General features: G+C 41.7%; 1 protein-coding gene across 1 annotated transcript; it reads left to right on the forward strand.

Annotated features, from left to right (window-relative positions):
* The first annotated feature begins 180 nt into the window (after positions 1-180).
* On the forward strand, positions 181-24,100 carry LOC149068793 (proclotting enzyme-like). Its single transcript, XM_089250779.1, has 8 exons — positions 181-609; positions 4,037-4,149; positions 10,015-10,443; positions 13,233-13,309; positions 14,930-15,045; positions 17,241-17,524; positions 19,603-19,748; positions 22,588-24,100. The coding sequence occupies exons 2-8, from the start codon at positions 4,050-4,052 to the stop codon at positions 22,747-22,749; spliced, it is 1,314 nt and encodes a 437-aa protein (XP_089106905.1). The 5' UTR covers positions 181-609; positions 4,037-4,049; the 3' UTR covers positions 22,750-24,100.
* Positions 24,101-24,312: the final 212 nt, after the last annotated feature.

A 24,312-nucleotide genomic window follows, 5' to 3' on the forward strand; every position in this document is an offset into this window, starting at 1 on the left:
GAGAGAGAAGTTAACAACACAAAAGATGACGTATATTACTCGTGACATCACTTTGATGGAAAAAAAAGAAAAGAAAATGGTGAAGGAAGAGGAGGTTTTTTTCCTGTCCCTTCTTTTTATAATCAAAACCGGAATTCGCGACAACCGCCTGGCAAAGCCTCGATAAGCCTATAGGCCTCTACAGAAAAAAAAAAACCCAATTCCCATTGATTGGAATGGTTCATACTTTTTGCTGAGAATTCATCTCACATATTGCATTTCTTTGTCGTGCTTATTTCTTCTTCGTTCCGCGAACAGCCGTCATTTTTCTCCTCTTCTCGACTTATAAGTTATTTATTAGTATGGATCGATCACGAACTCACAATTCCCGATACGTCGTTTCAAAGGAAAAACTTTAGGATTTTTTTTGTGAGTGTTTGTTTCCGTCGGGTTGTATTATTATAGTAGTGTTAGAGTTGTGTGGTGGTGGCTTTTTCAGTCGTCAGTCTTGCATGTGATCGCCGTGAGAGAGAGAGAGAGACTATATAGCGAAGGTCGCGTCAGTTGTCTGGTTTGGTTTCATTTGGAAATTCATTCTCGTCCAAGATTAAAGCGGATTTGCGCGCCCAGGTAAGAGAAGAACAACAATAATAATAACGATAATAGTAATAATCTCTCTCTTGTGATGATAATACGGTGTAATACGTACTCTGAATGCTAGAAAAAAAAACACGTGCATTACGTAAACAAATTCCCTACTTTGTAATTCCTGTAGGAATTCGTTCCGTCATATCCGATTGGACGTTTGTTAGAATTTCTGATATTGTGTGAATTTATTTAAGGATTTTTCCCTCTACCTTCAACTACTATATCCCTTTTAGACCCTAATGCCACAAATGTTTGGGTAGCTTTCTTTTCACCGCAGAATCATTTTCTTTTAACCTCAGGGATTACAGAGAACCCCTAATTTCAAAGATTGTGTAAGTTTTGAGTTAAAAATATGGTGAATATACTTTGGGGCTTTCATATATTAGAGGGCAGCACTCAAAGTTTTTTTCTTTCGGGGGGGGGGGGGGGTTTAAGATGGCTTCCAGGAAAAAGTGGCTCCGGAAAAAGTATGATTTATTACATAAAATTTAGGAATAAAATTCTGGAAAAATTGTGTGTGAAGATGAACATGCTCTGCATCATCTTGGCAGAAAAAAATTTTAGCGAAGTGAATTATTTCTTCGCAAAAAAATTGAAAAATAAGGATTTGCTGACATTTATGTTTTTAATGCATTTTTTGAATATCACAAATGCAAAAAACATTTTGAACACTACAAAACATGAATACTCGGGTCTGCAAGGGTTGTGTACGCGGCCTGTTCTCCATAAGTTCGGGCCCAGGGCAAATATGAATTTTCGGGGGGGGGGGCCTCTCTCATATGTAGTCTTCTTTGAAGCAGAGTCATACACGGGAGAAAGCGGCATATGCCTAAAATACAAAAGGTAGTCAATTCTGGTCCCCTGAAAATTTGTGGTCCCTGGACACGTGTCCCGTTTCAAGAAACAGGCCCTACATGCCCGTCTTAACGCATAGGCCTACACGAGCGGGGACTGAAGGACTCGTGATAATTAAATTCAGTCTGTGATTTTTTGAGAGTAAGAATGTGAATTGATAAGCAAACAATTTCAGCTAGGTAGAGGCCCCAGAACATCACCTTTCTCAGGGGGAGGGGGAGCCACGGTGCTTTAAAAACGGCCCTGGCTTCATCTTATGTATGTTTATGGTGCAGTATTAATAATTTGGTAGAATTTTAAATTTAACTCAAATTGGACAACAATCTCAAATAATCTAAAGGCAGATTAAGGTCAGTTGAGGGCCCCCGGGCACCGAAGAAAATATTAAGCCCCTTAAATTAGAAAAAAGTGTAAAGTTGGCTTTTGCGGGGCCGTTCAGAAGTCGGTTAACGGCTCCATTCTAATATTTGCCGCAATTTTCAAAATACTTAAGGAGGTATTGGGCTCCATGCACCCTGCCTTAATTCCCCAATATTTTTAAGCCCTCCTAATACTTTCAATAACTGAAGGCGAAGATTTCCAAACTTTTTAAGTTCTTGGCACCCGTAGGAATTTCAAATATCTCGGGACACCCATGCTAAATCTCGAAGGGAAGGATTAGTGAGTGACCTAGAGCAGTGTTTCCCAACTTGTGGGTCCGTGAGTACTTTCTAAGGGGTCCGTGGGATCATTTTCATTTACTACCATTTTCCACTATGAAATTAGTATGAAATTATAATTTATTCAATTTTTATGGTATGCAAATTATAAAAAAAAACTAATACATTTTGCATTTTATGAGAGAGTGATGCCGAAATTGACCATCTGATACCACAAGGGGTCCGCGGGAGCATTGATCTCTACTTATAAGGGATCCGTGGAGCATCGGCCTTTACTACAAGGTGTCTGCGATATCAAAAAGATTAGGAAACACTGACCCTGAGTGTGTAAGCATGGTGGTGACCAAACGAGCGACTTAGAGGCAGCGGTGTATTTCCAGGGACGGGGGGGGGGGGGGCTTAGTGTGCCCAGAGAAGCAAATTCGGAGAATCAGTGATCAAGAAAATCAGACTGGAATGGGAGAAGGGTGGCAAAATTTGTGTAGCCCAAGGGCGGGAAAACCATAAATCCAGCTCTGATTCTATCACCACACAGGCATTTTACTCCCATTTCAATTCCGAAGGCCGTGTCGGCAGGGGTCTGTCCAGACATTTTTTGTAGGGTCCTTATTTTTGTGAAAACTTTTCTTATTTTTGTGAAAATGGTCATCAGTTTTGTGAAAAGTAAGTAATTTTGTGGAAAGCGAAATGGTGTCAATTTAATTTATCACAAAAGAAATGTCAGGTTTAAGTTGTTGACAATTTGTATTTTGAGATCCGGAATTTTGTGAGACGTGTGCGGAAAAAGAACCCAACAGACCCCTGGTCGGAATTAACTACAGCGGATTCCACCTATAACGTTTTTCAAAAACAACCGTCATAAAAAAATGTTGTAAGCGGGAAAACCCTTTAAACGGGAAATCTCGATGCGATGAGTATTAGTAAGAGTTGGCGACCACGAAAACAAGTCGTACTAAGCGGGAAAACGCGTTCCAAGTGGGAGCATTATAAGCGGGATCCACACTGTACTGTGAATTTATGTAAGTTTCGGGCATGTTCAGTTTAAAGGGAGAGTGTGAGAACTGCTTTTATGCTTAAATTTTAAGCTGTAAGCAAAATAAAGACCGAATATCGACGTTAACAATACAGAAGAATCTATAATAAACGAATAACGCAATTTTCTTCCATTTATAACATTTATAGATAAAAAGAGTAATTTTTTCTCCGTAAACAAACGGGTAAATTTTGCATTTTTTCCCCATAAATAATTACCAAATGATTGGAGCCGGATATTATTATAGAGAAGATTTCGGCTCTTTATTGGAGTCAATAAATTCCAATCGGGAGTGCGTGTTGTCGGCGTTTTCCATCCAGTAGAAGCTTTCTAAAGCCGGCTGTGCGAAATGGATTAGGAAAGCGGAAATTTCTCACAGACCTTCCGAAATCTAATTTCCACCACCACCTCTACTACTACACACGTGGCGATTTTGTTTTTAAAATGCTCATTAAACATTTCACGTAAAAATGTGGTTTTTCCTCAAGGGGAAATCTCGTCTCGTCGGATCACGGAAACCATCCTCAATCGATTTCGTGAACAAATTAGCAATGATAGCGCATTAGTTTGCGGTCATTCGGCTCATGTCGTGGGTATATTGTGTGGTTTTAGTCGATGTAAATAGCCACGAAGGAACAAATCAAGAAGAATAATGAACTTCACGCAGGAAAAAGCTAATTGTTTTTTTGTTTTTCGAAATTTTTCGAAACCCAAAGATCACTTCCGTTATTGGTCCATTAAAAGATAAACGATGACGTCATATTTACTGTAATTTAGAAAAGTTGTATATAAGTTACATTTTTTTTCTTTTTTGTAACTATGAATGCTAATTCGCCTTCGTTATATTCGTTGAAAATTCCAGAATTGCCGAGAAGATGGCGAAATTCCATTGCGTGCAGATCGTTATATTAATTCTCGTGATAGCGGACAGGTTTCCCGATACTTTGCAACTTTTCCATCGAAACAAGAGACAGAGTAAGTATATTAATTACGTAATTATATTTAAAGTATTTATTTCCACTACAGCAATGATTCCCAAACTTTTTTAAACCGCGATCCCTCCCCATTTGACAAGAAATTTATCGATGCCCCCCCCCCTTTTCTCACACACAGCAGGTGACCATATGTCCTGTTTTCCCGTTAATAAATGTGCTGTCTCGGAAGTATTTTTCGGAACGCCTTTGTAACGTCCCAATCCGCACAATTACTGATGAATGAAATCAAATTATTTTTCGATATTTAGTTGGCAGTGCTGTTTTATTATGAAACTGGAAGTGTAGGGAGGTGTTTGTAGTCCTTGATTTTTTGTATACGGTGTGATTTAGAAAAAATCATCTAATTTCAAAATGATTCTTCGCTTGAAAATTGATAACATTGTTCATAATACGTTGACGCACAGACATTTCTCCTTTTTTGCATATTACTTCTCATTCTGTGTTTGATCTCATTCTGAGATGATACATGGTAAGTAGCTCAGTTGACCAAAGGTTTTTTGTTTTGACATACTTTTATTTACGCGTTGCCAAAAATTAAAATTAATTTCTTATATGTTTGGACGTTTTTGTTTTGGATAGCCTCTTGCGACCCCCCAAGTTCATTCACGCGGCCCTAAAGGATGTCGCGACCCACACTTTGGGAATCACCGCACTACAATTATTCAGCCCATTTCTAACAGAGAATGTAATAACTAAAGCCGGATTACATGCACTAAAAAGTGGCGAAATATGGACTAGAAAACGTCGTCGTATACATGTGAAAGTTGTATACAGGAGGTTCCGCTGTGTGTATCGTACCTCCTCATTAGCGGACAAAATTTTTAGTCCCATGGGTGTCCGTTATCGAGAGGTTCCACTGTATATGATGTGATCGTGACAAAAAAAAAATTAAAATTATTCTATGATCAGGAAAAAAGTAACAAAATAATGGTCAAAAGACTGACAGAATCAGAAGCTTGGTTGACCCACTGTTAGAACGGCATAAGCGACCACCATTTCCTATTCGTGACCGGACAAGGACTTCCTTGCGACAGTTGCAGCAGCTCGGACGCTAATGGCCGATTGTGACCTTGATGATAAGTTTTTCCTCATTAAATCATTAATATTTCGAATTCGCTAAAGATCCTGCCAGCGTTGATGCATAACGTCTCCTATACGAAGAATAAATGGATATATACAAACTATATCTTATTTAATAGAATATAACAGATTTTTGTAAATTGTTGTTGTTTTTTTTCAATTGTTTTCCTCCGTAATGAAATATCGTTTCGTACGATCGATTGTATTGCGCTGGGTATTCGCAATATTTCGGTGCAAACAGCAGTTTTGCCACTTGTGAGAAATAGAAATAATAAAGTGGGAGGGAAACACCAAAACTAGGTCGACCTTGATTTGTTGATGAATGGACGAGTTCTGGTATTCCTTTTCCTCTAGCTATAAAACACTCGGTTATTACATCCATGCTCTATTATTATGCACAGGGTGTCTCACAGATTCGTAAATAGTTAGAAAATTCATAAAAAATGTAAAGAATCGGTATATCTGAATTCAGTTTAGCGGAGAAAGTTGTTCCAACGAAGAGAATTTTTATGGTACAGGAAAAACCTTGGTTCAGATTTTTGTCGATATAGAGGGCTTTGTAAGAAAGCAAATCAGTGGAAATATGCCAATCAGAGTCCTATAAAAATGCAGGGCGTACGATTAACAGCTCATTTCTGAATTTACCTTGTTACTGATGCTCAAAAACTTTCATAAGGTTTTTCATTATGACGTTTACATTGGTGAAGTTGGTTTACCTGAGCAACGAATCACCGGCTGAAGCATTGCGAACGTTTTGGACACAAAAGAGATTGAAAAATGGTTCAGATTGAAAGTTCTGTTATTTGATTTCAAGCAGCTCTCTCTATTTTTTGAACTACCTATAGTTCAAAAAATTTGAACTATTTTCATCTCTTTACAAAAAAAACACACACACACCACCCTACCTCTTTGTGAAAACGCCCTTTACGCAAACCGCATCACCCTGTATTTAAAACACCTTCTAGAATACAGGCAAACTCTAATAAGGATTCGTTTCTCGCTCTTCAAGTTCAGTATCCATTACAGATACATTTTTGATACAAGCGTATCGGAGGAACGGGGGAGGATGTGAGAGGAATTTGGTTTAATCCGTTAATTTGGTCCTTGTTGCTTCAAGCAACGGGAGTTTCTTACATTTTTCAAGTAAATGCATTGTATATTCTGAGCTCGTTTTGGCATCGATGCTTCTCTAAACAACTCCTAAATATTCGATTTTTACTTCTGAGCTATTCTCGAAGTTTCTATAATTACCAGCAGAATGGCTCAAAGGTACACATCGCTTGACAAGCTAAGCAAGGACGATTTTCGGCCCTCGCATTGTGGAGGGGGGGAAATACAATGTAGAAAAGAGACATATTGCTGCGCATTCTTCAACAATGATAGAAAAGTAAGTTTACAAGCAATATATAAATGCCATTTTAAAACTATTTAAATTTCATAAATACAGTGCGTTCCCCCCCCCCCGAAATGCAACATCCCATGTTTTTTTCCTTTTACTGACAAAAGTTTTTTGTGTCATGTAACAACATTCAGGGTACGTACCTCATTTGCTTAATATAACTCCTTCCAATTTTTTATCCCCTGGATATTTCAATGCTGGCCAATTGAATGGGATTAAATATAGTATGTTTTGGATGTTGTAACAACGCATGCTTTGAGATCTGCATTGATGATGATGAAAACGGTGATGACAAATATATATGTATTTTGACCCCTAGTATTCCTCGGAGCAGGTTTCGGAAGCTCTTTCAAACAAAAGACAGAGCGGAAAGACATAACGAATGCAATTTACGGATTAAAACTAAGTTATGGACCTCGATCCCTACCCTCTCACAGTTAGCTATGGATACTAAAAAAAAACATAAGAAGGGATCCATGACTTCTAGAAACTCTACCTATGTTCTTATGTACACACGCAATATGTGGAAACTCGACAATGATAGACAACTATGCTACGAATCCTGCTTTTGTTTTGCTATACTTATCAGTAGAAAAGATATATAATATATTTATGGATGTATTGTGGCGAAATTTTAAGAAAGGTATCGGGAAAAAAAACACTTTTCTTAACCCATACATGCGCCTCGTATACACATTCCTCTGCAGAATTTCTAACGAATCGGTACATACCCAACTGGGGGGCCTATCTATGCATACTTTTTTCCTGTAGGGTCCTGTTTTTGTGACAATTCCCCTTATTTTTGTGAAAGGGTCACTAATTTTGTGAAAACTAAGTATTTTTATGGGAAGCCAAATAATCTAGTTGATTTATCACAAAAGAAATGAAATGCCAAATTTATGGTTTCATTAATATGCATTTTGTGAAGGGTCCGCTTCGCAGATCCGGAATTTTGTGAAGGTTCCGGAAAATGGACCCAAATTTTGGCTGGACAGACCTCTGATGCCGAAATATGTGTTCTAATGTGTGTCTGGCGCCCCCTTAACGTATTTATGTTGTCACGGTCGAGATTGTTTAGAGGTTTTTGCTGAGTCTGTGTGCCATCTGTCTTCCATATCTTGGAGTGAAAATGGTAAATGCTTGAACATTATGAATGTCTGCCTGCTCTCTACGGAGAGACTTTTTCCAATGGGAGACTGACTCACACACACACATCCACGCCTTGAAGTTGGAAATTTGCCCGCAGGAAACCGATTCTCTGCTCCGCAAATGGGGTTCGAACCTGGGTCCTAACGATTAGACTCCAGCACGATGCCCACGATGACCGCTCAACGGCGAAAAGACCCACTTGCAATATCTGTATGTATAGCTGTCGGAATGAAAAGTCTGTGATGGCACTATCTCTCTCTCTCTCTCTTTTTGCAATATCCGCATGCGTAGCTATCATAATAAGTCTGACAGAACTGTAGAGCCTTAAGCACTATGTGTATGCGTGATTATCGCAGTGCAGCACGATGCCCACACGATCGCACAGTGGCTACGTTTATTTTCTTTTGATCAATAGGTTAGGACAGGAGTGTATAATCTCCAGCCCGCGGGCCAAATGTTTCTCGCCAAGGTGTCGGTAAAAAGTATTAATACACTCAATTCCAGGGCATGACCACATTTCCTTCATAAAAATACAGGAAATCGTGATTCATACGGGACATTGCTTATAACTGTTAAAAATTGTCAAAGGCAAGTAAAGTTTTGCCAATTACGGCCAAAAGAAAAATGGACAAAAACAGTCGAAGTTGCCAATCACAGCCGAAAAGTTGTCAAGAGCAAGTAAAATTACCACTGACAGCCAAAAAAATTATCAAAGGCAAATAAAGTTGCCAACCATCGCCAAAAATGCTGAAAATTATCTAATGACGGGAAATAGAAAATTACTACAAGTCGCAATGGTTGTAAAAATGTAATTGACCAAAAAAAAACCTCGATTGATGTATGATAAATATGTGAGGTAAATATATTTTTGATAATATATTTATGACTAATTACGATTGAGTTATAATTACCATAATATAATTTATAAGTCATAGAAATAATCCTTATTCTTGATTTCAAAAATGCAACTAAATATTTTTGAAAATAAGAGAAAAAAACGGGACAATTTTTATAAAAAGAAGTTGGGAGAGCTAAAAATAAGGGAATATCCCGTAAAGTACGGATCATATGGTCACTCTTAACAAGGGCACCTCCTAGAGATAGAAGGCCTCCGCACTCATCTTGTGACGCCACCAAGTAGTCCATTTTCCCTCTCAGAATATTCAGGGGTGGGGGGGAAATTCTCTGTTCGTGCCAAAATCATCATTGTGCGGGAAAAATTGGCGATTTCTACGCCCCATATCCAATCGCCATGTAGTATTTGTGAGCCAACCAGGAAGATTCTACGCCAAAATAAGAAGAAACGAAATAGGATGTTGTGGTTCAAAATGTGGCAAACTTTCTAAGTAGTCTAATTAATGTCGTTACAAATGAACTTGGCAACCTGTGTTGCGGAGGTCTTCTATCTCTAAATTTTCTTGAAAATCAAAGAGAAGCCAGCCATGGCCCCCACATAGGGGGGAAGGGCTGACAGGGCTCTAGCCCTGGGGCCCGGGATGGTTATCATCATATTTTTACTTTTTCATGCTATAAATCAACTGCAGAAGGGGCCCGTTAAAAGTCTGACCGAGGGGCCCGCAAAAGATCCCAGCCTAGGGGTCCCGCTACAGGATGTGGGGGCCATGAATCCAGCTGTAAATCTTAAGTCTGTAAGTCCAGCTATAAATCTAGGGCCCTGTCAAAAATCATGGCTGTCTTCAAGTAGGAGAGGGTGCGGATTCACTACCATGCGAGTCTGTCAATAAATCGACACATTTTTCATCAACAGAATCAATAGAATTTCAAGTCTGGCTTTTTAAAGCAGTTATTGTAAAATATTAAACGTATTCAATACGCAATAAAATCCCATTTTACGGCCCTTAATATTTTTCGACCCGGTGCGATCGCATCTTTCGCACCTGCTTAAGTCTGGCCCTGCACAGGGGACAGCTATTGGCTATAGCAATAATACTGACGTCACACTGCGCGTTAATGGCGGTTGATGAGTCGGCCTGGATTTATCCTGTGGATTTTAAGGAGGCGAGGTATTTCGTAGTTGCCGAAATATACAAGGCATCGAATTAGGCGAGATATCTCGTCAATGCCACTTTAAGGTTTAATATCGTGTCATTTCACACGTCGAGACTGTTCAAAATGAATCTGAAAAAATACTTTTGGTCGCAAAATTACTTGCATGAATGCAAAAAATTGTTTTTTTTTTTCCTTTACCGCCAACAGTCGTTTTCCGGGATGAGGACGAGGAAGGAAGGAGGCCAACCTCTGCCCAGTCGCCGTGTACGACTCCCGACAGGCGAGCTGGAGACTGCGTGAGGGTCACGTCCTGTCCGGTACTGCTGCGACTGAACAACTACAACAGGTTGAGGAGGTTCTTCTGCGGGTTCGAGCGAAACGAACCTCTGGTGTGTTGCCCACTGCCCAACGAGGGTCGAAACCCCGTGACAACGCCAGTACAGCCGAACAGATGGAATACGCGAAGGCCGATCATGACGACGACCACCACGAGGAGACCACCGCCCAGGCGCACCACTTGGTCGAGTACGAGGCGTCCGCCCACCAACAGAAGACCCACGCCAGCTGGAGTGAGAGGTACAACTGCTCGTCCTGCCTCGCCATCTGGGAGGAGAATGCCGAACTTTCTACCTCAAGGTAATTATTACTTCTTTTTTTTTGTGTAATTTATTAATTACGTGACTCAAAGACCTCACATAAGGCTATACTACTAGAGGGGTCGCTCTAGACATAGCCAAAGCAAGCATTTAGGTTCCCACGATTAGAATGTAATTCAATTTGGCAAGTTAGCGAACATATACAGTACATGTACTGATTACATTTTTGCCTGACATAGTTATAAGAGCTCTGGTAAAATGCCACACTTACCCATGCGAAAACTAGGCTAACAATTCACTGCAGGAAAATTCACCACCAGAAAATTCATTGACAAAGTTACATAATGAGCAAGTGAGCGTAAGTAAGCAAGCAAGTGAGTGAGCAAGTGGAAGCCAGTGAGTGTATCAAGTGAGTCAAAGAGTTAGTGAGAAGGTGAGCAAAAATGAGCGACGTGGGCAGAGATACGAAAGCGCATGGAAGATGCTCCCAAGTGTCAAAGGTGAAGCCTACTGAGCTAATGTATGTATATTCATATATACAGGGTGATTATAAAAAAACTATCCCGACATATGGTCCCCTAACTATCATACCATTCACAGAAACTGAATGAAATTTTGGCATAAGGTATTTTGATGTATGCGCTCAAGAATGATATGGGAAACAACAGTGTCACTCTAACAGTTACGGTTACAGTGAGAAAATTTCGAAAATATCAAATGGCAACACCAAGTTTTTTGTATTGGAATGTGATCTCCATTGTGAAAAACCCTAAATAGCGTTCGAACGGCAACTGTAGCATGAAAATCACCGGCGGTAGATAGGCTAAAAGTTTGGACAACCAATAAGGACAGAGAAGCAGCATAAAATAAAGCATTTTATTGTGTTTTCCACATGACCTTGTGGAGGACTAATCAGGCTGCTGGGATCTCAGCCGAAGAAACGGTGTGACGAATGAAACGAACATTAATGCTCTGGTGCACGGCAAAGTCCTTTTTACTTTTTCCTTGCCTAGCTCCGGGGATTTTCGTGCTACAGGTGCCATTCCAACGCTGTTTAGTGTTTTTCAGTATGGAGATCTCATTCCAATACAAAAAACTTGGTGTTGCCATTTGGTATTTTCGAAATTTTCTCACTGTAACCTTAACTGTTAGAGTGACACTGTTGTTTTCCATATCATTCTTGAGCGCATACCTCAAAATACCTTATGCCAAAGTTTCATTAAGTTTCTGTGAATGGTACGATAGTTAGGGGCCCATATGTCGGGATAGTTTTTTTATAATCACCCCGTATATATATGAATTGGGATCATCATCATGCTCCCCCCCCCAAAGATTTTCACGTCTATCTCCGCCTATGATGAGCGAGTGAGTAATTGAGTGTGGAGTGAGTGCGTGAGGGAGTTATATAGTGACTAAGCAAGTGAGTGAGCAAGCAACTCACTCATGCGGTCTTTCACTCAATCATATGGTCACTCGAACGGTTACTAACTAACTCATTAGCTCATTCACCAACTCATTCGGTCGGTCACTCACTCAATAGCGGTGAATTTTTATGTTGAATTTTACGTAAATCCAGGGTCACAAGTGGGGGGGAGTGTTCTGGTGCTGAATTCAACCTTGATATATATAACTGCTCCTTATACTTTACAAGGAACGCCAAAATGAGTGCTAACCCTGGCTGACAAAGTACAGTAGCCACCGTTTATAAGAATCAGTCGCCTAAAAGAATCAAATCTGAAAAACACAAAACTCGGTTTTAACGTAGGAAGATCATCGGTTATAAGAATCAGAACAGGTGAACCTCAAACGTGATTTTTGTAAGCGTATGCTACTGTATCTAGTTGCGACATTCCCCCCCCATCCGTTAACATACACGTATGCCATTCTCGTCTGAATCAGAACACGTGGAGTGGGGATCTTCCTTATAATGATTTATGGAGGTCAAGGGCATTGTGTAATGGGACTTTACCACTAACAATAAATATGATTGCAAGAGCAAAATGAAATCCGGAATAAAAGCCAAATGGACTTGGCATTTGTTTCAGCGTTTCATTTTGATAGCATTTTTCCTAATCATTTTTCTAAGATCTTGTTACACCAGGGGGTACACAACCTCCGGCCCCCGAAAGGTGTACCGATAGAAACGTATCAATGCGCAGAACACAATAAATACATAGGGGTTGACCATATTTCTTCCGTTAAGATATCGGGAAATTCTTAAAGATCCATACGGGATATCTCCAATAAAAATTGTCAAAGTAAAATTGCCAAAAGCAAGTAAAATTGTCCATTTCAGTCGAAAAATTGTCAATAACTATGACTGAAACGTAACGATCTGAGATTTCAGTCACTCGCACTACTGCACACTACTGTCTTGATCACGCTAATGCTTGCACAGTCTCTAGGTCAATATAATGGTCACTCACTGACTTGCCTCCAACCCGCTCCATAAGACTTTCATCACCCGTGGACTTTTGAAATTTCACCGCTCTTCCCCCATTCTACTCATTTTCTTGGCCACTCATTCGCACTTTCAAACTATGGATATAATGTAAATATGCCTTTAGGTAATTATATGATTATGCAATTAAAGATTTATGCTTCCTACTTCCGAGTCATTTCAGCTGACATGCCAATAAGTAAATAATATCTAATGCGATAACGCTTTGAGAATTTTCGTATCATGTTTACGAATTATGTCTCGTGACATGTTTCTGTCCCATAATGTGTTCTGAGACTCGTAGTAATAGTTTTTTTCCTCTCTTTATGAATATAGATCGAGTGCATAATTTCATTTTTGTGTGAATTGAAATTTCATTTTCTATCCAGATTGCGGAAAGAGCAACGCCACCTTCACGAGAGTCGTCGGAGGCGAAGAAGTAGCTCCGGGAACATGGCCCTGGATGGTGATTAAGTTACCTCATATCTTTCTAGTTAACTTCATTTGATCTTAACGTGTCAGTTAGAAATGCCATGTCAACATTATCAGTCCCAGCTACAGCCAATGGTGACCACCGATAGTAGAAATTCAGAGGGCTGAGAAACAATGGAATTAAGGATAGGAGGGGGGGGCGAAAATTCAGGACAAGGGCATATACAGTGTTGACGTTGTACAAATATTACATATATGACACATTTTTTTATATAAGGAGAAGCAAATACTTCCTTATCCCCCTATATTTTTTTTAAAGCAAGGGGTCCTCTTTCACCTTCCCCCCCCCCCCTCCAAGGATGGCCCTAGGACATACATGCTCAAACCATGGCCCTCGGAGTCATCAGATGTTGCTCGCAATCTCAAACCTGATTTTGTAAAAATGAATTAAGCGGCACATTTATATAGATCACTTAAGTCACCCACGGTGCGGTTCTACATCACTCATGTGGCCAGCGACAGGCTTTCGAACCAATGAAGTGGCCCGCACTCACCAAAAGGTTGGGTACCGTTGCCCTACTACGGTATTTTTTAATTTTTACTCACCCCGCGCACACCAAGTGAATCAAGGACCCCTTGATGACAATGTCGTAACTACTCGCACTATTTTTATTCTAATAAGCGCTTTGTTCTTCAAACACATCCCATCCCCCCCCCTTCCACGGACCACTTTTTGAGAACCACTGCCCCAAGTTAACAGTTAAATTAGCTGTTATTCAGAATGTCCAGGTCATTTTGGAATACATTTGATGTGCCATGTATTATACAGAGGAGGCCGCGGTAGTGGAATGGTCGCTATAACAAATACAACGAACGCCACAACAGGCAAAATGCCCAACGAAGTGGCTGAGGGTAAAGCGAGGTGGCCAACGTGTGGGTTCGTTACAACGAGCGTCGACTGCATTTCATATTTCAAAATCCCGCCCAAAGCTCAAGTCCTGCTTTCGCCCCTGCACGTACTACGTATCCTACCTATTTTTATGATTTGATCAACAAAAATTTTACTATACGATGAAGTGATCCCAAGAATTGCCTTTCTCCTGAATCCCCTCCCCCTCCCCGTAGTCGTTTTAGTCACCGATGTCCTGGTCCTAAGATGGCCGGAATCAGTCATACCACCACCACCTCCCTACAAGGCTGAGGCTGACAGGGTGGTAACCTACCCCATGGCCCCCCCACATCCTAGAGCAGGGCCCCTAGGCTGGGATCTTTTGCGCCCCAGCCCCCGGGACCACACTTTCACGGGCCCCTTTATGATGAATTTATAGCGCGAAAAAGCAAAAAAATGGTGAAAATCATCCCGGGCCCCAGAGCTGGAGCCTTGTCAGCCCACCCTTTGTGGGGGCCATGACCTGCCCCACACCCGGGGGGGGGTCACTAACATTTTTCCACTCTTACCTTATATATAATTATTTTTTATTATTTTTTAAAATCATTATGGGTGGCTTCTAAAAATTTCTGGTGCTTGGGCCTGTCAGAAATCATGGCACTTCCGACCGCTCCTAGGATTCCACGCTGTGGAAATCGCCAATTACTGAAAAATGTTATAATGTCGTTTCTTGTGTCTAAAGACTTTTTTTTCCTTCTCCCACAGACAGTGGTGTATCAAGAAAGGAGGGGAGTCAAGAGCCCAGACTGCGGGGGAGCCCTGGTCGCCCCTCAGCACGTTATAACTGCTGCTCATTGTGTTGTCGGCCGAAGATCAGTAACGTAAGTGTCTCTCTCAATTTCCTCAATTTAATACACCACAAAAGTGGTAATCATTCTTTTTTTTCTTTTTGTTCGTTTGAACGGAAGGGGGGGGGGTGTCCTCAACGCATGTCCCGCGGACCACATTTGGCCCTCGGAGCTGTTTGTTTCCGTGTCCCGCTAAAAAACCATTGTAAATGACAAAAATAATGTGGTCGCGACCACACGCTTCTACTTTTACGAGCAACACTATGCATTTGATACATTAACACGGCAATATTAACAATTTGTTATTCTTTGTGAATCTGGGTATAATCCATCTTACAATTTTCAATACCTCAGTATGAGTTGGTGTGGCCCGTGGGCTTCATGGGAAGTTTCAATTTGGTCCGTGATGTCTGAAAGGTTGAAGACCCCTGGTTTAAACCAAGGGTGTTCATTTGATCATTTTTCCTCACACCACGGTCATCTTCTGCACATGAGGGCTAATTAGACCGGGACCAACAATTTATTGCCGATTCTGAACGGCAGGCTTGTTTTTTTATACTCACCGAGATATTGGTGCGCTAACCCCTCGGTGTGGGGCACCCTGCGGTAGCAATCTTTTTCTTTGGTCATGTCACAGTCTTTGTTGTACCGCTGCGTCAGGAAAAGTTTCTGACGAGGACGAACCGGGTATCGTACTCGCGGCACCTCCAAACATCCTTTGGTACTTCCTTGTGTGATCAAGTTTTCTCCTGTGGCTCTCAGCTTAGAGGCGCGAATGCGAGCCGATCTCCCCGTTACAAAAGTCTCGCCACAGAGAGCAACGGGTCTCTACAACAGTACGAATATTCAAACGTCACACTTCACTCAGAATTTGTAATATAGATGGTACCAATAACAAAAATGCACGCACACAACCCTATATACGCGCTCAGACACAGTAAGGTACACATACTCAAGCTTCCGGCACAACTGAATCGGTAGTAGATTTCCCATGGCGATAGACCGGAGTTGTGCTCGGTTTGAAAGAAAGAAAGAAGGGTTGAGAGCATATGTAATATCGTTTAAACCTTGATAAAAAATAGTTGCCGACTTATAGCGTACGAATCGGGAACTGTAATCGCTTGAAAGTGAATGGCATTTCTTCAGTGATAATTGGGGTACGTGGAATGAAGACGTCTTCTCCTCCAGCACATCCAGTTAGAATCGTTGCTTCAATGATGTAATTGCGCAATTTCTTCACGCAGAGTCTGTTGCCATTGCAGAGTATCGGTGTCTCCAAATTTCTTAAAATCATTATAGGTGCTCCGACTTTGAGGGTCAAGTTGTGTGGTGGCACACCCGGAATATCCAAAGAGTTCAGAAATTCTGCAGGATACAGAACTGTCTGCGCTGTGTCTGTGACAGTGTCAACCGATTTGTAAGATGTGGAATAATTCTTAGGATTTTTTCGTTGATCTTGTTCACACTGTCGTTTTTCGGTGCCTGAATCGCTCTCTCACAAAGCCACTCATGGTTTCGGTGATTTTGTTGAATGTTTGGGAAGACTTTGTCTTGTTACGTTCCCAAATCCATTTGGGAACGTAATCAGTCCAGTGCTTCGGTCTACGGGAATTCTTCCATTGCCAAGTTTGATCAACTGATGTGAAAATTATAGCATTGCTGAGTCATTTTGCAGTTGAACTCTAATGTTGGTGGATAATGATAATTTTTCAACTTCGTTTGTCAGAGTGTTGATGATTTGAGGCAAGCATTGAGTTCATCAGCTGGACATTTTTATTCTCAGTTTTGTCGCCGTAGTTGTTGTTCTCTGTTGTTAGTGACGTCATATGTCCAGTTTGTGCAGCGAATATTATTCATATATATAGGATGGGGGTCAGCGTTTTGCTGACTTTTGCTGACAAGGGGGGGGAGGGGGGTCAAAAATGGCTAAAAGTTTGCTTACGTAATCCTTGAACGGCCCCAAAGTGATTGTTGAGGCCCCAAAACCATTCTTGCCCGACAGTTTTTCGCTCATTTCGGGCATTTGCCCAGCTCTGACGAACTTTTAAAGTAGCCTACAGTTCATTCCCAGTCCTGTTTGGTATATATGCAAAATCTGGCGACGATCGGCCTAAAACCAGATTTGTATAAAGAATAGACATACGTACAAGCACTTATACATGCATACAGACTTTCACATTTATATATAAGATATTGTTTGCATTAATTTTTTCTCTCCCGCTATACAGTTTGAACCCGGAGGTATTGAGTGTCCGGCTCGGAGAGCACGACCTCTACAACGACAACGACAGCATGGATCCCATCGACGTCGGCGTGCAGGAGGTCATAAAGCACGACGATTTCAACCCGAGGACTTACAAGAACGACATCGCCATCTTGAAACTGACGAGGCCGGTTCGGGTCCGCGGCAATATCGGTCCCATATGCTTGCCTTACGACGATGACGAACTGTTCGGGGAAAACATCGAGGGTCGCAACGCCTTCATCGCCGGCTGGGGGACAACTGCGTTCAGTGAGTACCAAAAGACGCAACCACATATTGTATTTCCATTTCATAATTTTCCATTCCATTTCATTTTTATTGGATAGTTCAAAGTTCATTTTTCTAATGGGATGCTTTGGATTTCGTGGGATTTTTGTATCCTCGCGACGTATAAAAAGATATCGTCGAGGCGGTCGAAAAATCTAAATATATATTATATATATATCTGTAGACACACGCGGATTTATGGCTTTCCTGCTTGCGGCAGTGCCGTCTTGACGCATGGACCCGCCCGAGCACGGCCAGGTGGGTGGGGGGGCCTCAGAGAGATCACTTCGCACGTGGACCATGACGCTCTGAAGATGGCCCTGGCCTGTGGGCTACATAAATGTTACCGCTCTTGTCTTAAGTAGTCAAATTTTTTTTTTAGCACTCATTCCACGAATTTGCCGCTCTGAGCATTATTGCCCGCTTAACCCCCCCCCCCCGTGAATACGTCTCTCTATCTATATCTCTCTCTCACTCTTTCCCCCCCCCCCCACATACCTGCACACTTTCTTGTTCACTCTTTTTATCGTTCATTTACCTGGTCCCTCGCTCTCTAGATCACTCTTGTGGTCACTCGCATGCTTGCAAACTCTGTCACTCTTTTGGTCGCTCACCAACCTGTTTCCTTGCTGTATAGACCACTCTTTTGGTCACTCACATGCTTACAAACTCTCTAGGTCATTCTTTTTGGTCACTTACTGACATGGTCCACTGAGACAGATTTATAGTTTAACCAGCCCTCCTCAAATTCTACCAGTTTCTTGACCACTACTTCCTCGAATTTTCCGCCTCCCCCCTTCGAACTTTCCTCCCTTAGTCTACAGCCCGCCAAGTCCCCGCTCCCCTCGTAATTACGTCTCTGATCATAGAAGGATTTATTACGGTAAAAGAGATCGCCGCTGTGTGGTACTCGAGTAATCATAGACTCGCATCGCGAGGACCCGAGTTCGAACCCCACCCGTCGACGACACAGCGGTGGTGGGCTGAAGTTCATTATCTGTTTCTCAACTTCGAGGCGCAAATGCGAGCCATCTCCCTGTTAAAAAATGTCTCGCCACAGAGAACAACAGGCCTACAAACAGTACAATTATTACACTTGACACGTAGTTGAAAAAATTAATGGCAGATGGCAGCACTACACATAATAAGCATTACACAGTAACAAACTTCGTCAGGTTCATACACGCACATTTCAACATGTACCGATTCAAATACAAATACAAATACAACGCCACAACAGGCAAATTGCCCAACGAGGTGGCTGACTTAAGAACATCATGGATCCCCGAGCCCCTACCTACTACTGCTACACCACACATGCACCCCCCCTTCCCGCGGAACCCCCCAACGAATCTGTACATGCGGGAATGTGCGTGTACGTGTAGTGAAACCTGACGTAAAGTTTTTTGTTTCTGTGTAATGCTTGTTATGTGTAGTGCTGTCATCTGCCCCCAGTTTTACTAACTATGAGTGAAGTGTTATGATTGAATGATTTACCGTTGTAGGACTGATGCTCTCTGTGGCGAGACTTTTTAACGGGGAGATCGGCTCGCATTTGCGCCTTGAAGTTGGGAACCACAGAAAACCAACTTCAGCCGACCACCACTGCGGGGTTCGAACCCGGATTCTCGCATCACGAGTCCGGCACTATAACCACTCGACCACCACAGCGGCCACCACAGATTCGTTAGAAGTTCTGCAAAGGAATGTGGACGAGGTGCGTGTGTGGTTTAGTAATAGTAGTATTTGTAAAAGATATCGTTGCATCGAAAAAGCCAAGGGTAGCTTAACTTTAGACTGGAAGCAATTGCAAAAAATATTCGAATAATATCGTAGTAGAGAGATTTAGCGTTATATTCGAGTATCGATGCAGCGAGCTTTCACTTGTATTGTATATCTTAAAAAATTACGCCCTTTAACAAGGCGTCAAAAATCGTCTGACGGAGGGTATGGTTCAGGTCAGGAATGACCACTTTGTTTTTTCCTAAATCGTTCCGTCCATTTCACGTAGGCAGCCTTGGAATTGCAATAAAATCGCTTGTGTGTTATGTATGTTGCAGATGGACCATCCAGCCCGAAGTTAATGCAGGCTCAAATACCCATACAAGAACAGGAATACTGCCGGGACGCGTACAGGGATGATGTACCAATCACAAACGAATACATGTGTGCAGGAATGATGGATGGGTCGAAGGATTCGTGTCAAGTACGTACTATTGCATCTACTCAACGTTGTTCCTATACAGGGTGTCCCATAAATTCGTAAACAGGTTAAAAATTCATAAAAGTTGAAGGAATCGGTATATTTGATGCGGTTCGTGAAAAACTTCAACGAAGAGGGGATTTTTTTTTTCTTTGGTTCAGAAAAAAGTTCAAATTTTTGTCGATAGAGGTGCACAAAATTGCCGGTAGGAGTGATTGGACTTGAAAGCTCCTCTTCTGTGTCTGAAACGCTCTTATTCAGCAGCTGAGAGAAATTCATGGCTGAGGTAAAATAAATTCTCCAAGAGTGCTTGCCACCAATGTCAGCATCAGGGTCGCCCTTACCAGACGCGAGGACGGTGCGAAAATAACAGCGGGCGCCAGGTGCGTCTCAAAAATTTCAGGACACCAGAAAACTGTTTAGGGGCCCCCTTTGCTACTAGAGAGGGGAGAAGGGGGATCAGCATCTGTTATTTCAGAATATGCAGGAATGCTGAGAAATATCTACAAAACATTTTAAACACGCAATTAAATGCAAATTAACACAAAAAAATTGATGAAAATTCAACGCTGAAGACAATTTTAAACTAATAAGAGAAGCAATTCCCGAAACTAATGAAAATTTCATAATTGAAGGAATTAGAAATACTAATTGAAAGAAATAATTCCACTGCACACACCAATGGAAATTCAGAAATAATTCTAGAGTCAATTGAAATTCCGAATTGACGGAAAAAATAATTCCAGAATTATTTATTTCAAAATTAATGAAATAAATAATTCCGCAATCGATAAAAAAAAAATTGAGAATCATTGCAAGAAATAATTTAGGAACTGGTGAAGAAGCCTTCATTAATTTTCTATGAATGCGGGGCCCGATGCAGCCGCACCTGCGTCACACCCCCCCTAAGGGCAGTCCTGGTCACCATCACACTGAAAACCTTACATAAGTGGCAGTAACAGGGAAAAATCAGGAATGAGTTGTTAATAGGGCAACCTGCACTTTATAGGATACCGATTTGCTTTCGGGCAGTGCCTTCTATCGAAAAAAATTTGAACTAGTTTATTTTCTGCACCAACCCCCGCTTCGCGAAAATCCAATCCCTTTTTTTTTTTTTTTTGAATGAATTTGCAAACTTTACGAATTTATGGGACACCCTGTAAATTTAGAAAACTAGAAAATTTTGTTGCATTGAAGTTGATTGTAGGTTGATGTAGAACCACGGGAAAGTTTCAACAACAATTCACTGACAAAATAATTCACCGACGGAAAAATCGCAGCTGGGAAAGTTCACCGACAACAGTTAGTCATCAGTGAGTGATTGAGCAAATGAATGAATACGTGAGCGATTGACCGAGTGAGTGACTGTATAAGCAATCAAGTAAGTGATTGACCAACCTTATCAATAGTAGGTGAGTTATACCAACTGAGTAATCAATTAGGTGAGGTATAAGTGAATGGTTAATTCAGTGAATATGGGTTATCGAGGGAGTGACAGTATGAGTGACTCGCTCATTTGCTTGCTGGCCCTGACTCGCCTGATTAATTACTTACCTACTTTATATATACTGCACACCAACTACGGTCACATATCACCTTACGACAATTTCCAACGATTGGAGTTGGGTGGAAAAAGAAGGCGCCATCTTCAATCGGTGGTTCCCCCTCCCACAAGCTCGGTAGGTAAAGAACTTGTTTTTGATGCTCTTCCCCGGATTCGAACGCGTGGACATTGACGGTAGCCATCAGAGCGGTAAGACAAGCATTTTACCATTGCACCACTCGGGTGCCTCACTTGCTCAATCCACTCGCTCACTATGTCACGCTGTCGGTGAATTGCATGACGGTGAACTGTTGTCGGTGAATTTTCTTCGCACGTATGCAATTACAGCTGTGGTTATGAACTTGTTCTAAGAAGAAAAAAAATAGGATCAGTTTTTTTTCAAATCTTGGTTCTCACACCGATGAAAATCTGCATCAAAAATTGCCAAAAAACAAAACCAAAACTAAAGTGTGTCTCAACTGATGTGTGTGTGTGTGTGGTTTTGTTGTTGTTTTTAATTCCGAAACATTCGCGACCGTATTCACCGACAGAGTTTAACTGCAATCGCAAGTTAGAGGATTAGGGGTCATTCAAGTACTACGTCAGCATCGCGAGGGGGGGGGGGGGTTCGGATTTGGCGACTTTTGATGACAAGGGGGAAGGGGGGTTTGAAGTTTTCTTACGTCATCAACCACCCCTTTTTGAAGATATGAAATATTCTAAGCTGCTGACGATATTTTTCTGACAGGGAGAGGGGGGGGGCAGTGTTTTGCTGACAAGGGGGGGGTCAAAAATAGCTGGAAATCTGCTTACGTAATACTTGAATGCCCCCTTAGAGGCCTTTCACACGGAGCGGACGCGGGTCCGGAAGAAGTTTTAACAATTGGAATATACTGAGCCTTTCAGACGAGCCGAAAAATCTCCGCACCTAGGAAATGTTCATGCGGGTCCGGACGTCGTCCGCATGTGTCAAAACCTAAGTGCGGACTCCGCATCCGCACGTAGAAGTTTTGACAATAGGTTTATTCGGAGATATTCACAAGATGCGGATGCGGAGCGAATTCGTCCGCATCTTTAGTGCTCGTGTGAAAGGGTATGCGGATCCGCTCCGTGTGCAAGGGGCCTTAGAGATCGACACGGATTGGTTAAATGCAGGATTTTAACCAATCCGTGTCTATTTCTAATCCTTTAACCTCCATTGATGAATACGACCCGTCAATGTGCTGTATGAAATTTCCATTAAAATAGATGTTGAAAAGTTTTCCTTTTCCCTCCCCCCTCCTTTTGTTTATTTTCTAGGGTGACTCTGGAGGGCCATTGATGGCTGTCGGTAGCCGTAAGACCTACTACCTGGTCGGCATCGTGTCCTTCGGAAAGCTGTGTGGTACACCCGGTTATCCGGGCGTGTACACGCGAGTCACGCAGTACTTGGACTGGATCGCTCCACGGATCAATTCATGAATGGAAATACGGGAAATCTGACGAATCACACACGAGTGCCTACATTTAGACGTCACAAAAAAAAATGACAATCGTGCCATATCGTGCGTCATACGATTTCATCTACGGCGGAAAATGTTCCCGTACAGACCAGCCAACACCATAGACCCCCGTGTATTTATTGTATTTGAGAAAGTGCTCCCACCTAAAAAAAAGATTACATGTCTGAATCCGTTCAGGGCCAGTCGTCTACTGGAAACTGCAACGGGCAAAAATCACACCAAACAAGGTCTTGCGCGTATACGCGACTTGGTTTCGCTCGTAGTAGCTTCCAGGGGACGACTGAAGCTGAACGAAGTCGATCTTTTAACCGAATCAGGACAATTTGTATTTCAGTGTTGAAAGCTATTTTTAATACTCATTTCAGCGAAAAGTTGCTACAGGGTGGTCACAAAATAACTTTGCCGATATAAGAGCCCCTGGCGGCCGCAAAAATCGTGTTGCCTATTAATTTTTCTGAAATTTTGTGCGGTTACAGCAACAAAATTTCAAAAAATTAAAAGACAACACCCACTTTTATGCATCGTAGAAAAAATGATCATCGCATCAAAAAAAACAAATGGCGTTGGAACGGTAGTAGTAGTGTTTCTGTGCGGCTCTACAACGGCCGCACAAAAACTTACTACTAACGGTGCGTATAGTACCATAAATGCAAGCGCAGGACTCAAAGATCTCAAGGGGTCGGTGCGCTTGACCAGTATTTCCCAAATTGGGCGATGGAATGGAGAAGCTACGTGTATAACATAGGATCCTATTGGTGCACTAAAATTGTGGTGGTGGGGGGGGGGGGTGATGAGAGAAAAAATTTCTGAAGGGGGCGATGGAACAAAAAGTTTGGGGAACTATGCACTAGACGATCGGTCAGAGACTTACGCACATTTGAAGAAATTTCCCGACCGAGCGTCTAGCGCACCAACCCCTTGGTGAGATCTTTGCGAACGCATTTATAGTGCTACAGGTACCGTTCCAACATCATTTACGGTTTAATTGACACGCTGTTCGTTTTGCAGTGCATAAAAGTGAGTGTTACCATCAGAATTTTTCGAAATGTTTTTTATTGTGACCGTAACCGCAAGAGCTAAGGCTGTTGTTTCTTTTTTCTCCTCCTCAAATCCTCGAGCGCATATTGTGAAACACCTACGTCTCGAATTTCATCCGAATTCGTTGATTTTTGCAGCAGCAAGGGGCTCGTATATCGGCAAAGTTATTCTATGACCAAAGTTATTTTTTGAATCAGAACGTGTGGCAAAATATCATCATCTCATAATTGTTTCTTGTAAAATGAAATAAAGTTAAATTTTTGTGCCATCCATTTTTTTTCGGAGCTTTTCTTTTTCTCAACTCAAATAAATTCGAATGTCCATATAACGAAGTGCGTTAGTTATCGTATCTAAAAGCCATTAGATGGGTCATTTATTATGGGTCTTCACCATTGCGGCAAGTTCCGATGAAGATGACTCCAATAAAGCCCGCTGACTGCTATGCTGATCATTTGTTATGCTAATTACTATTATAGTAGTTATA

Source organism: Pholcus phalangioides, unplaced genomic scaffold (assembly GCF_987345545.1).
Source record: "Pholcus phalangioides strain wild (caught in Gottingen) unplaced genomic scaffold, Ppha-v1.0 ptg000024l_1, whole genome shotgun sequence".
In the NCBI taxonomy this organism is placed as follows: domain Eukaryota; kingdom Metazoa; phylum Arthropoda; class Arachnida; order Araneae; family Pholcidae; genus Pholcus; species Pholcus phalangioides.

Coding starts and splice junctions, on each gene's coding strand:
- LOC149068793 (XM_089250779.1), top strand. CDS start 4,050: ATGGCGAAATTCCATTGCGTGCAGATCGTTATATTAATTCTCGTGATA. Junction 4,150..10,014: donor CCATCGAAACAAGAGACAGA/GTAAGTATATTA, acceptor TACCGCCAACAG/TCGTTTTCCGGGATGAGGAC. Junction 15,046..17,240: donor GTCGGCCGAAGATCAGTAAC/GTAAGTGTCTCT, acceptor CCCGCTATACAG/TTTGAACCCGGAGGTATTGA.